Raw genomic sequence first — 13,591 nt, 5'->3', positions numbered from 1 at the left:
CGTAGGTCCGCCCCAAAGCCACCCCTCGCCCCCATTGCAGATATCTTGCCGCCATGTTGATCATGTCTCAATCTCTACGCTATTCGACCATAACTAATAGTCAGCTTATCCCAGAACCTTTGCTCGAGTCTAGGAGGCATTCATCATCGACCTCCAACATTCGAAGACGCCACTGCGCCCGTCATTTCCTACTTAGGCACCTATCATGGCTAGCGGTACGGCTCTAAATGTGGTGAATTGGGTTGGTGCTAGTCTTTCAATCGTTGTCTTCGCGGCTAGAGCGTGGACTAGATTCTTCATTGTGCGATCGATTGGCCTAGATGATTTGCTCATGTTCATATCGCTGGTAGGATTATCGATTTGAATATCGCCGTTCTTGGCTCTTGGTCTTCTAACAATGCTCTAATAGTTAGCTTCTCTAGCTGCAGCGGGCTTGATCACGGCTTCGGTCCATTATGGAATGGGGAGCGAGACTGAGGGATCCATCCTTGCCTCCAAGTACAGCTTCTTGTCTGGCATTCCTGTTCTGATAGCCCAGGCAATTGGGCGTATATCTTTCGCATTTACACTACTTTCTATCTTAGGCATAACAATGGTCCGAAGATGGTTCCTCTTTGCCATTATAGGTCTCCAAGTCGTTTTTCTAGTGGTCGATCTGGCTCTGTCATATGGGTTGTGTAGCCCAGTATCTGTATTCTGGAACTCCACTTTGCCAGAGGCGCAAGTATGCCTTGCTAAGTATCATACTGTGGTGGTAGACGGATGGAACTACTTCCAAACAGGTGCACCGTTCTCCTCAAGTCACACAGATATCTGTACTAATATTCTTCATAGCTTGGGATGTACTGACAGACTTTTCTCTCGCTTTATTTCCGGCATTAATATTCAAGTCTATGAATATGCAGATGCGTTTGAAGATTGGAATGATCATCCTTATGGGTTTGGGTGTTCTGTTCGTGATGCTCCCTCTTATTCCATGATGACTACCTACGTAACTGACAACCACTGCTAGCACGGGCATATGTGCCATCGTAAAATCAGTTGAATTCGCAAGCCTCTTCAGCAATACAAAAAATTCCAACTATGCTCAAGCTACGATATTTATCTGGACCGTGTTAGTGACATAGTCAAATGTCGATATTGTTTAGGTATACTATACTGATAATCTATCTTCAGAGTGCAGCAGTACATCGTCATCATAGCTTCTTCTGTTCCGTACTGCTTATGTTTATTCAGAAAGCAGGGTAACAGAACAATCGGAAGCTCAAACCAAACTGGAGCTTACACTTACGGCCGCATCACCTTGAAACCCAAGCCATACAAACACCAGGCCGAGGATTTAAGCAGACAAAATTTCATTCAATTGGATTCGCAAAAATAGACAGGAGGATGTGGTTATTTGTAAGAATGATCACATTGCGATGTGTATTAGGGCGGGTTTGAAGCCAAAGAGTCAAGTCAACGTCTGGCTTGAAGATTTGCTATAATCCAGGCACTTCTCGGAGATTCGGTCCTTCATTTGTATGAGTTGGTAGGTAGATGTAAGGGCGGATATTTGGATTAGCGGTCGTTGTCAATCTTGATCAAGTTCGTTTCTCATCCAGTATTATTAGCACTGGCTTGTGACGCCTCCTTATGCTTGTGGCACTGCGCTCTAACTAGAAAAACGGGCAGCAATTAAGACATACCGGAGGTTAGCCAACATAATTATTTTTGGTATAGTTCTTATTATATGAAGATCTTTACTTTTCTCGAACTTGGTGCGCTTATCAGAGAGATACATGATATAAGAGAAGTATCGTCTTAATCGCTGCCCGGTTTCCTAGTTAAAAAGCAGTACCACAAGCACAAGGAGGCGTCACAAGCCAGTGCTAGTAATGAGAAATCAATGAGTGAAATGGTAGCCAAACGCAATACACAATCGCCTCTCAATCACCAGACCATTCGCATCTTCAGCTTATTGTGCTCAACAACCTCAGCTTCCTTGGACATGAGCTCATCTACATCCCAATTGGATGATAAATATCGTCCGCTTAGCCACATTCTACGTTCTCTGACAAGCCAGACAAGGAAGCTGCCGCAAAGTCTCGGATCGTCAGGAAGTGCTGTGATCGTGGTTACTATCGCAAGCATGTAATACAGATAGCTACCTAGGTACGGATATGAGCGCAGGACATACCGTTGAAGAGCTCCTGAGGAATGACCTTGCCCATTGCTGTCTTCACATTCCCCGGGTTTACTGCAGCAGTGAAGGTATCGGGTTCTGTCGCGGCTAGCATTTCTATAAATCGACATTGCGCTAGTTTGCTGATGCCGTATGCTGTGTTAGTTCCTGGCCCTCCGGTCGCATGCATTCCGGTGGAACAGATGGATACGACGGCACCAGCCCCATATGCACTCTTCTGCAAGAGTGGAAGCATGAAATGGGTAAAAAGATAGAGCCCAGTGCAGTTAACGCTCATTGCAGTAGTGAAGTCGTGGGGAGTACTCGCAGTACGAGTCTCCCATGGCCCAAAGTAACCAGCATTATAAACCAAGACGTCGATATGGCCAAGCGCATTTCGAATCTTTGAAGAAAACTCCTCAACTTCCGAAGGCAGCGTGACGTCGCATGGCAGGTATATTAAACGTGTGGAGGGGTTCAACTCTTGCAGCTTAGAAGGAATGGGGGATACGTCAATTTCTGCCGGAGGAGCGCAGATTCCAATCGCCGTAGCGCCCGCTATAGCAAAAGAATACGCTATGTTAGCACCGATGTCTCGGCTTGCTCCTGCAATGCACACGTTGAATGGCGAGGGCAGAGATCCGGGTTTGACATCGATCGCTGGATAAGGAGCATGGTGTGTAGTTGGCGTGAACTTCAAACCCATGATCTCAGATTTGGATGCCATGATGTTCAACGTTTGCCGCTTGCCGTCGTATGCCTGCGGAGAGAAAGTGAAGGGGTTAAGTTGAAGTTGCAATATTAGAAGGTTGTAAAAAGGCCATTAGGTATTAGTTACAGGTAATCTTACTGTCTAGATAGAAGAGATAAGCACTAGAATGTTGCACAAGAGGTACCTAGGTAGGTACAGGGCTACCTAATTAATTAAGGGCGAAGTTGGATCGTTTTTTGGTGTTACCCCTTACTTTATAGGTAGCGGACCTATCGGTATTGGTAGGTTGTGCTCGGAGTTAAGGGGCTCATCCACAATACTTGTGAAGGGAGGGCTATTGAACAGAACACTGCTCACCTAGGTAGGCTGGTAAGTAAGACTATTCTCAATCAATCGGAATTCAGTATAAGCACAATCCATAGCCCTATCACGGAAATCCTCGATTAGGCATTGCCCGGTTCGAAGAGACGATAGCCATTGCGGGACCTCCTCCGTATAACAAAGTGGTCTAACATCAATGCACCTAGATAATATAATAATTCAAGTCTACCTACGTCCCTCGCAGTGTCATGTGTGGGTATTCAGACTAAAGATCATAGTAAGATGGCTGCGATTTCACAACTCTACGAAATCCCTGCTAGCACTTTCGTGCCAATATGTCACCCTTTATACACCGAAGTCTCGACATCCGTCAACCAATGGTTTCTTGAGAATTGGGACTTCCCAAATGAGGATGCGCGGAAGAAGTTCGTAAGGGCGGGCTTTTCACATGCGACATGCTCATATTTCCCGAAGTCATTGGATGATAGAATCGGCCTTGCTTGCAAGTTGCTCTCTATTCTCTTTCTCATTGACGGTACGATACAAAATCTTCAAAAATTTTACTAGCAACTAGGTACATAGGTACTAATTCAACTAGACCAACTTGAACACCTTTCTCTGTCAGACGGTGCTGCGTACAATGAGCATCTCATGCCACTATGCAAGGGGGAAGCACTGCCAAATCATAATTCTCCGGTTGAATGGATGATGTACAGCATATGGGAAGAAATGCGACAGTGCAATGAAAGCCTTGCTAATGGCGTACTCGAGCCTGTGTTCACGTTCATGAGAGCTCAGACATCCCCAGAGAGGCTGACTGTCAAGGAGCTGGGTCCCTACCTACGATATCGCCAAGGCGACGTCGGCCAAGCGTATGTAGCAAAACAAAGTCGCTTCATGAATTACGTTGGTTTGAAGATAAAATTACTGACGATAATCAGTCTTCTTGCGGCTCTGATGAGGTTCTGTATGGGATTGTATCTTGATAACGATGAACTTGACTCTGTGAGGGAGATAGAGCTAAACGTAGGGCGACACATATCAATCGTAAACGACATATTCAGTTTTGAAAAGGAGTTGGCATCATCAAAGGTTACGCATGAGGAAGGAGGTGTTCTTTGTTCTGCAGTGTCCGTCCTAGCAGGGGAAATTAATATTGGAACCAGTGCTGCCAAACGTATTCTTTGGTCTATGTGTAGGGAGTGGGAGCTAATCCACCAGGAACTTGTCAAGAAGCGGATGAGCAGCGAAGAGGCTTGCAGTAGTTCACTACAAAAGTACGTAAAAGCTTTGGAATACCAGATGAGCGGTAATGAGCTTTGGAGCCGTTCAACTGGCAGGTATGGGACTCAGATGAACTCCCCATAACGGAACATATCACACAATGGCAGACGTTAGATCGTAGATCGAGATATACGAAAACGGTATTTCTGTTAGGTACAATTGATGTTGTGTTATTAATCCCACCGTCTCGTGCAACATTAAATGTCTCCGTTCGGTACCAATTCATCTACATAATTCCTCCGTGTCTCGCTAAATGTCTCCGTTAGGCGTCTACCAATCCTTCTACATAAGGCTTTAACCCCCGCATTCCTTTGCGCTCTTCTTTCACTTCTTTCTTCCCAAGCAATCAATATCACCCTTATTGTTATCATCATAATTCTATTAGTCGAGTCCACGCATTTTCTCACCATGGCACCATTCGATGGCAACACCACAGGCAAGGAGATTGTCACAGCATTCAGTAGCAACATCCAAGGCAAAAATGGTATGAGAACTTACTTTGGAATCCACCAGCATTCAACATGTTAATTTAGTGAACAGTTCTCATCACCGGTTCCAGCCATGGAAGCTTAGGTGCTGAGACGGCTAAGATGTTGGCTTCAGCGAATCGTCTCATTCTGGCAGGACGCAATGAGTCCAAGATTCGCCCAGTCGTGAATGAGATTCGAGAAATCAACCCAGGTGCCAAAGTGACGTTCGTCCAGGTTGACCTGGCTAGCAATGAATCCGTGCGACGAGCAGCTGCAGAAATCAATGCTCTCCCGGACTTGGACCGCCTTGACATTGTCATTAATGCAGCTGGAAACATGGCAGTCAGAACCTTCCAAACCTCTGCAGATGGCATTGAGCTCCAATTTGCGGCTAATCATCTTGGCCACTTCCTACTCACAAGCCTGATTATGGACAAGATCCTAGCGTCACCGGCCCCCACTGTCGTAAACCTGACGAGTATGGGTTATGAGCTAGGTGAATGCAACTTTGAGGATACCAATTTTGAAGTAAGCGATACATCGCTATCATACATACATTTCAATACCTAGTGAGGTAACCTCATCTAATGAATTCCACAGGGAGGAAAAACATACAATCCTTGGTTGGCCTATGCTCAAGCAAAAACGGCGAACATCCTCCATGCAGTAGGTTTACGCCACAAGTTTGGCAGTAAAGGCCTTGCAGCATTTGCTGTTCACCCTGGCTGTATGTTAGTATCCCTATAGCTACTGAACTCCACTGATATAATAATTAGATGTACCGGATTCTCCACTTCAGGGAAACAACGGCGTGGACATGGACTTGATGATGGAAGGTTATAAGTTGGCTGTTGCACGCAATGGTGGTACGCTTTATTCAACCTAATTCAACCTACAAGGAATCTGGCTTGGACCATAATAACAACGCACACAGGCAAAGACGTACCTCCACAGACACCGCGAACACTACAAGAAGGCTGCGCAACTATCCTCCTTGCAGCACTGGATCCTACTCTTCGAGGTATGTAGATGAATACCTACTCTTGCTTGCTAAAACGTTGAACTAACCAGCATAGAAAAATCTCCGACGTTGTTCGTGGAATGCAATGTCCACCCAGATATCAAGGAATACGCCATCAACGTCGATAATGCAAAGAAACTCTGGGAACTAAGCGAGAAACTAACTCGCCAGTGATTATTTAGATCGCATTGAGGTCACGTTTGGATGCTGGTGGTGATAGATACATGGGACTTGGTTGGAAAACGGTTTGACGGTATTCTTGGCTTCCGCCCCTCCTTCTCTTTAGCAAATCCAGAACGCCCAGGAATCATTATGAACCTGGCTATTACTAGATCGATCACTTATTACTCATTATAAAATAAAATTGCCCAAACCCTACCGGCAAGTACCTCTTACTCGGGGTGCTAGAAGTACCGCTGCTCGTTTAAGCATCTAGAAAAATTACCCTCTACCAGTTAAAGAGATAGCCTATAATAAGTATTTAAGTACCTACCTAGGTATCCAGCCTTATCTAATTTCTAACCACCATACGTCATGTGTCGTATGTGACATTTTATTTCATCTAAGAGACTGCTCGGGCTTCACAAGAATCCTCTGAACTGAAGAATCTTGCACGCTCACACAGCATCAATTGAAACAGTCTCAATCGCACCTACCTACGGTATTAGGCAATTCCCGAACTGTTTTCCAATCAGATGTGATTCAAACGTTTGCGCCATGCGTAGATCTCCGGGGACTATCAAATTGGGAAATATGTTTTTGGTAAAGTCCTACGCCCACGGACATTACCTCTTTCGGATCCCGTTGGGATGTTTGGCGCTTACGTTACTAAAGTACTTATGCATCTGCTAATTTGATATTAGAAAGAAGTTTCTTAGGTAGATAAAACAACAGAATTTCGTGTAATGTCCTTGAAAATCCTGCCACAGAATTCAGCCTACCTAACTATACTATCATGATGTACTTATTCAGTGAAAGGGATTTGATTGCATGCGCCTACCTGCTTCTTGGAGTATGTCTTAGCTACCTACCTACCTATCTCTATACAGTCCTTTTTCCTCGTAATAACCTAGAACTTGTACATAGCTCTTACTTTGTGGAGTATTCATTCATACGCGTGGCGCCTATTTTCATCCATTATCGTACTTCCCAGGCCCCCCAACAGCATCGACAAGTAATGTAATCAATAAAATATTCCGAACTCATATGACTACAACTAATGATATAGTTCTTATACTGCTATTCTTTCTTACGGGGAAGACAGCCATACGACATCCTGTCCCTCCACAGGAAATATGGTTTGACCTCTCCATTCTTCGAATAACATTCTACTAACATACCGAATCATTGTCAAGGCTCGGCCGTCCGAATTGCCCCAAATGAACTTTCATTCAACACAGCTCAATCATGGAAAGATATATATGGCTTTCGAAAAGGCCACGGACCATTCATTAAAAGTGACTTCTATGATGGGGGAAGCTACGCCGATCAAGCCCACTCTATCGTGAGCGTGCGAGATCCTGAAGAGCATAAACATATGCGGAGATATATCTCGCCCGTGTTTTCGGATAGATCCCTAACAGAGCAAGAATCCCTAATTTCGGAGAGCATTGATTCCTTTATCAAGAAAATTGGCGGCGAGAGGGGAAAAGAAGGAGTAGAACTCGTAACATGGTTTAATATGTTGACTTTCGATATCATTGGAAACTTGGCTTTCGGCGAAACGTTTAGGGGTATCGAGACCGGTTTGTTATAGCTCCCGCTGTTACACTTATGACATCTACTAACATGCGCGGGATAGGAAACACTCACGAGTGGATATCTCTCGTTACAGGGGCACTGAAACAAGGTGCCTTAGCTGATACCATGAAGAGATTTCCAATGTTCTCTAAGTTATTTAGAGTATTAATGCCAAGAAAGATCAAGAATTTGGTCCGCGAGACAAGAATCCATGAGGAATATTCCTTGAATCTGATCAAGAAGTATTGTATACGCTATATCAGTAGCCTCCGTAAGCATATTAACGATCATCGGCTAGACGAATTGCGAACAAAACTCCCCGAAAAGATTTTATGACCAACATATTGAAAACCAGAGATCCGTGCGAGGTTTCAGATATTCAACTCGCTGCGCATGCTGCAGACTTCATGTACGACCCTCGATGGCCACTTATGTGCTTCTGATTACCTAACATGACTCGATAGAACAGCGGGAAGCGAGACGACGGCAACGGCACTTGCTTGTATTACCTACTATCTTCTTCGCACGAAGGAAGTAAATGACAGGCTTCGTCAAGAAATCCGCGACTCCTTCGAGGCTTATGAATCTATTAACAATTCTTCTACAGCGCCGCTCCGATACTTGAACGCGGTCATCTTGGAAGGATTGAGAATATACCCTCCACTCCCGCTCGCACTTCCACGGGTTGTCCCCGATGCGGGCGCCACCGTAGATGGCCACTTCATACCAGGAGGGGTATGTACTAGTTGAATGTTCAATGAAACCATCTACAAGTGTTACTAATAGTTAATATAGACAATAGTTTCTACGAACCCAATCGCAGCCTGCCTTTCCGAAACCAACTTTAAAAACCCAGAACTCTTCGATCCCAACCGATGGCTTGAAGGCAATACTCATGATAATCTTGATGCGAGCCAGCCTTTTTCTTTAGGGGCAAGGAGCTGTCTTGGACAAAGGTACGTGGAAAACTCTAAGATGCATTATCGTAGTCACGAAGCGATTAATTAACTTTTGTAGTCTTGCATGGATGGAGATGAGAACAACACTGGCCAAAATTCATTACTCGTATGACCTTGAATTGTTGAATGAGGACGTAGAATGGCAACGAGACTCACGAATGCATACGCTATGGATCAAGCCGCCCCTTGTAGTCCGCGTGACGACAAGATCCCAATAAGAATATCTTCAACAAACCAAATCAAAGCAAGCCGACGGCATGTATCTGACTTGAATGACCCCCAAGCGGAAATGTTGCTCTTTTCAACTTTGCTTGGAGTGGCCTACAGTATAGACTCCCACCTTTGCGTCCTTAATAGTCTCATGATTATCACCAGTTTCTGGAAACTCCATCGCACCGACAAGCAGCAGCTGTGGAAGGCGGGAACAAGGAAGATCACGAAGGGATTAGTGTTAGACGGTTTGATACTATTAATATCTATAAAAACGGGTCTTAAAACCCAATCTTTGAGCCTCAAAACTCTATCTGGAGATAATGTGGGCCTATGGCAACCCCTATTATTTATGTACCGTGGAAATTGGTAGTTGACACTAGGTAGTAGATCTAGATAATCTACCTACCTATGCACCTGGTCTGTCAAAACAGGAAATCTCCGAATAAGCACAGCGACTGGTATAAGCCCCCCCCCCTCGCTACCACTTGGAGCTACTCTCCACTAATCAGAGCCCAGTTACTATGGTATTAAGTACTGACCCAATATCTTGAGAGAACCCCCACTTGACCGCTCGGTTATCGTAGTAGAACTTCACCAAAATCTCATACCCATGTTGCTAGATCTCAGATAGATTGGCCAAGACCATCAACTTTAAAGATGACAGATCTTTCCATAACTAATGGCATGATCCCAGACCTCTCCGGCAAGACCGCGGTCGTCACCGGTGGTTCAAGCGGGATTGGCCGGGGTGCCGTGGAGATCCTTCTCGAGCACAATGCCCAAGTTTTCATCCTCGATGTCCAACCACTGCCTCGAGACCTTGCATCTACTTCGAAATTAATTTTCATACAGACAGATATATCTTCATGGTCGAGCCTTGTAGACGCATTCTCCACCATCACTTGCAGGTACTGCGCCACTATAGACATCGCTATAGCAAATGCGGGGGTTGGAGAGCACGGAACTTATTTACAGCAATGCTTCCGTCCCGCGCCCTTAGAATCGGCTGGGTGGTCGGCTTTGAAGGCCGAGAGGCATCCGAACTACCCAGAAATCGCCATAAATCTTCAAGGCACAATGGATTTTATCATGTTGGCAGCACGTGTCATGAAGGGACAGACTGACGGCGGGAGTATCGTGATAACCACCAGCGCGACGGCGTATGTGCCGGAGTACAGTCTACCGGTCTATTGCGCGACTAAGGCCGCGGTCAGTTTCCCACGCATTCACTATTCTCTACCGCGGATCTGAATGCAAGTCTCAAGCTTACACATATCTAGTTGACGAACCTCATCCGTACTCTCCGTACTACTCTGCCGCTCCACAACATTGCTATCTCGGGTGTCGCGCCGTCGGCCACTGAATCAAGCACGCTGCCACCGGACCTCGCAGCCCCGATCATGGCAACAGGGCTCCCCGTATCGACGGCCAGGCACGTTGGGCTCGCTGTCGTGTACTCGGCGACCGCGAGCCAAAGCCGGAGAGTGGAGGACTATGGGAAAGACAGCGAGGCTACGGACTCGGGTGGAAGATGGAATGGCCGCGTCATTCATACCATCAGCGACACGTTTACCGAAGTGGAGGAGATGTTGATCCAGACGCGGCCGCAGTGGTGGGGAGAAAGGAATATCGAGTTGGCAAGGAAGCAACAGACGGCAACGGATTTACGTACCAGTTATGTAGGGGGTTAAACCTTTATTAGGTATCATATCATGTAGAGGCAGCAGATTCCAGGAAAACGGGCCGTGGATCCCTTAGTTAGTAAAGTGGCGCCTACCCACAATATCAAGCAAATGTTGAAAACCACATTATGAACTCGCCCTCTTTTCACTCAAGCTTCACGAGCATTTTGTTTGGGTTCTCCTGAACCCATGCGTCCTCATGAATTGTTCCAATCCCAAGCCGTCGAACAGTATCACCCAATATTTGAACCATCATGACATTTAAAAAACACCACGGCCGACATTCGAAAATATTCGTATCAAAGAATTTCACATCAGAGTCTTGATACGGCATAATGTCCTCGGATCGAGATATAAGTATGAAACGATATGGCTGAGTCGTATCCAAGCTGGCTTCCACCCATGGTTTGTTCATTAGAATAGAACCGATCCACTTCCCTTGGCCATTGCAGATTGCAAGATGAAGTGAACCAGACCAGCGCCTGCTGTGACGACCTAAAGGTATGACGCTCCCTGGTAGGTAAAGATCCAAAGCCATCGTCCAGCAACTCAGCAAAGCGCAATCGTTCGTGTCTTGGAGAATCTGATTGGCTGTGGTCTTGGTCCTTAATGGTGGTAATATCCCTGAGGGGATACTTCCTAACATGCCGAGTTCCTTGTTGTTGGCATGAGGAAACTTACTGTCACCTGGTCTACCCTTTGATTCGAGCAATATCGCATAGTTTTCCTTGCATAAGAGAAACCAGTCTACTTCACGATGGATACCATGGCTAGTGCAGGGGAAGTATTCGGAATTATCCAGTGCACAACTCCATGCTGCCCAAGTCCAGCTAGGGAAAGCCGGGTTCAACGGGTAGTCCTCTCCAAGCTGCTTAGTCCGGGGTTCATCGACATGAGGGATAAATAGGAGGGCGATATCAAAGTACTTTTCTGCCATGCCGTACCAAAAGGATGTCCGCATCGTATTGCTCAGAACATTTTGAATCGCTCTAAACGCATTCAGGGAGTCCGACATGAACGTTAGCTGTCGACACGAATAGACTAGCACGTAGTTGAGATATGCCATAATTGCTCGTTCGTCCTTGGTGTAGGGTTCCCTCGGAAGATGTAAAGTTCCAAAATTTAGCTGCAGCCGTCCGCCAGTTGTCTCCAAAGCTCCCGGATTCCACAAGTTGGTGCGTGGAGCGAAGTAAACGTCAGTACTGTCGATTTCGCCTCTGCAGTCTTCACAGAATATACTATGGCGGCATTGGAAGTATGCTTGGGATTCCGTGAGGAACAGGATCCTTCGGGATACAAGGCATTCTTGATACGTCCAGGCTCTTGTGCCCCATCTTGTTCTCGCGTCCACCATTCCATACACTGCCTCGAATGGCACTGCTAAATTCATACCTTGGATAACAGTCACCTTTTGCTCTCTATACTTTATTTTTGGGTTGTATCTTGGGAGTCCACTACATGCCTGATCTGGGTCTAGTGTTCTTAATACCGGTACGATGGTCATCAAAGCTGAAGCGTAAACCCGATCCATTTGGGAAATTTGGGCATCTTTCTGTTCTTTATCATCCTGAACGATGCAGAGTGCGTCAATCCAGAGGTAGGTCTCGCTAAAGTCGATGGTTAGGTTGATTGTATCTTGAATAACACCCGGTAGTTTATCCCACCGGCTTACGAGTGCTTCAGGGCGTAAAAGTTCATCAACATTCGCCAGAAGAGTTCGAAACATCTCTCGAGTTGGCCAACAATAGCTGAGAGCTAGATAATTTGCACCGGCTGGAAGCTTTGTAATGCATTTCCGCTTCACATCAATGACCAGTAGATCCTCTGGCTCAACATTGGAACCATGTCTCTCTCCGTTGCAGCGAACCCCGTGGTTTGTTTCACATAGGTCGAGCCAGTAATTAGCTAGATTAATATTAATTTTAGGGCCTATGCGACGCCCAAAGAAGGCTCTCGAGTTCCGAATTCGCATCGAATCTTCGTCTAGGAGCTGAATGTCGCCAATCTGTCCGTCGGCTGCCCCACCACTGTCGCCTGGTCCTCCAGCCCGATAAGCAATACCAATGCGTATTGCCTTCGAAGATGGATTATCATCTTCGATCCTATCATTCTTCGCGGAGCAGTAGCTGTATAGATAACATTCTCGCGGTTTAGTTGTGGACGTCTCCGACTCCAGCAAGGCTTCAGGTGTCTTTTCTCTGGATAGGGAAGTGGTGCAGATGGACTGCACAACAATCCAGCAAAACGAACACTTGCGAGCCTTCAAACAAATGTCCCGAAGGGATCCAAGTCGCTTCGCTGTGGAAGCCGCCTCGATCAGACCAGTAGCGCGGTCTATCCGATCATCTATCTCTTCTTTGAAATACTCTGAAATATTTATGTTGGAGCATACGGTGCAGAGGTCGGACGACTCATCTCCTATGGTATAATTCATCTTCCAATAATAGAATGATATCAGTTTTGAATAGGTAGAAACTCTACTAAGTTGGTTTTTTTCTATTCTGCAGATTCCATTTCTACTTGTCGTCCTTTGGACGAAAACAATTTCATCATCATCCATTTCTACTTTTAAAACACCCCACATTCAAGGGTTGAGATGAGGATTAGTCAGATCCATGTAATTATGTCAGCATTTCGGAGTAAATTGGTTCAGCTAATACTAATCTTATACTCAAGGTGCGAGTTACGCGGTTAATGTAAGCCGTATTCACCTAGTAATTAAGCATCTTTAATATTAATCGTTTGACAAAACAAGACACAAAGGTGGGAATATCATGAAAGTACCATCCAATCCAAAGGGCGCGTCGTTTCATTCTCAACTGGTAATATAGGTAACGAAGTTCATAGATGCCTACCATTTTGAAGGTTTACTCTTTCTGCATTCATGCCCAAAGAACACTATGCCTACAGAAAGTCATCCAAATTTACCCAGAACAACGCAGCGCCAGAATTAGGTATGAGTTACGTAAGCTAGCCCCTGAATTATCTAATCAACCTTACTTGAATCGATATATGGATTATATAA

At 45.6% G+C, this 13,591-nt stretch overlaps 7 protein-coding genes across 7 annotated transcripts; 5 read left to right on the top strand and 2 right to left on the bottom strand.

The window, feature by feature from the left end:
• Window positions 1-24: 24 nt before the first annotated feature.
• F4807DRAFT_431339 (uncharacterized protein) lies at window positions 25-1,634 on the top strand. Its single transcript, XM_047998487.1, has 5 exons — window positions 25-346; window positions 410-782; window positions 835-952; window positions 1,013-1,114; window positions 1,177-1,634. Exons 1-5 carry the CDS (start codon window positions 206-208, stop codon window positions 1,379-1,381), a joined length of 939 nt encoding a protein of 312 aa, XP_047852958.1. The 5' UTR covers window positions 25-205; the 3' UTR covers window positions 1,382-1,634.
• A 95-nt stretch (window positions 1,635-1,729) lies between these two features.
• Window positions 1,730-3,163, bottom strand: F4807DRAFT_431336 (uncharacterized protein). Its single transcript, XM_047998486.1, has 2 exons — window positions 2,180-3,163; window positions 1,730-2,105 (listed from the first exon to the last, which is right to left on the bottom strand). Exons 1-2 carry the CDS (start codon window positions 2,889-2,891, stop codon window positions 1,933-1,935), a joined length of 885 nt encoding a protein of 294 aa, XP_047852957.1. The 5' UTR covers window positions 2,892-3,163; the 3' UTR covers window positions 1,730-1,932.
• An 84-nt stretch (window positions 3,164-3,247) lies between these two features.
• F4807DRAFT_431334 (Aristolochene synthase from penicillium Roqueforti) lies at window positions 3,248-4,658 on the top strand. The gene is made up of 3 exons (XM_047998485.1): window positions 3,248-3,732; window positions 3,796-4,069; window positions 4,139-4,658. Exons 1-3 carry the CDS (start codon window positions 3,480-3,482, stop codon window positions 4,563-4,565), a joined length of 954 nt encoding a protein of 317 aa, XP_047852956.1. The 5' UTR covers window positions 3,248-3,479; the 3' UTR covers window positions 4,566-4,658.
• A 91-nt stretch (window positions 4,659-4,749) lies between these two features.
• F4807DRAFT_431331 (putative short-chain dehydrogenase) lies at window positions 4,750-6,450 on the top strand. Its single transcript, XM_047998484.1, has 6 exons — window positions 4,750-4,965; window positions 5,022-5,479; window positions 5,552-5,678; window positions 5,728-5,817; window positions 5,886-5,972; window positions 6,028-6,450. The coding sequence occupies exons 1-6, from the start codon at window positions 4,890-4,892 to the stop codon at window positions 6,144-6,146; spliced, it is 957 nt and encodes a 318-aa protein (XP_047852955.1). The 5' UTR covers window positions 4,750-4,889; the 3' UTR covers window positions 6,147-6,450.
• Window positions 6,451-6,864: 414 nt separating this feature from the next.
• F4807DRAFT_431326 (benzoate 4-monooxygenase cytochrome P450) lies at window positions 6,865-9,202 on the top strand. The gene is made up of 9 exons (XM_047998483.1): window positions 6,865-6,984; window positions 7,059-7,151; window positions 7,201-7,270; window positions 7,328-7,717; window positions 7,774-7,954; window positions 8,011-8,121; window positions 8,177-8,447; window positions 8,508-8,668; window positions 8,730-9,202. Exons 1-9 carry the CDS (start codon window positions 6,928-6,930, stop codon window positions 8,887-8,889), a joined length of 1,494 nt encoding a protein of 497 aa, XP_047852954.1. The 5' UTR covers window positions 6,865-6,927; the 3' UTR covers window positions 8,890-9,202.
• Window positions 9,203-9,266: 64 nt separating this feature from the next.
• F4807DRAFT_152044 (short chain dehydrogenase reductase) lies at window positions 9,267-10,643 on the top strand. The gene is made up of 3 exons (XM_047993219.1): window positions 9,267-9,342; window positions 9,401-10,093; window positions 10,165-10,643. The coding sequence occupies exons 2-3, from the start codon at window positions 9,542-9,544 to the stop codon at window positions 10,573-10,575; spliced, it is 963 nt and encodes a 320-aa protein (XP_047852953.1). The 5' UTR covers window positions 9,267-9,342; window positions 9,401-9,541; the 3' UTR covers window positions 10,576-10,643.
• Window positions 10,575-13,083, bottom strand: F4807DRAFT_152059 (HET-domain-containing protein). The gene has a single exon (XM_047993220.1). The coding sequence runs from the start codon at window positions 12,998-13,000 to the stop codon at window positions 10,712-10,714; it is 2,289 nt and encodes a 762-aa protein (XP_047852952.1). The 5' UTR covers window positions 13,001-13,083; the 3' UTR covers window positions 10,575-10,711.
• Between the last annotated feature and the right edge of the window lie 508 nt (window positions 13,084-13,591).

Source organism: Annulohypoxylon truncatum, assembly GCF_022578515.1.
Source record: "Annulohypoxylon truncatum strain CBS 140777 unplaced genomic scaffold F4807scaffold_22, whole genome shotgun sequence".
NCBI classification, from domain to species: Eukaryota; Fungi; Ascomycota; class Sordariomycetes; order Xylariales; family Hypoxylaceae; genus Annulohypoxylon; species Annulohypoxylon truncatum.
Note: the sequence above shows the minus strand (reverse complement) of the source record. Positions and strands in the feature narration are given on the sequence as shown.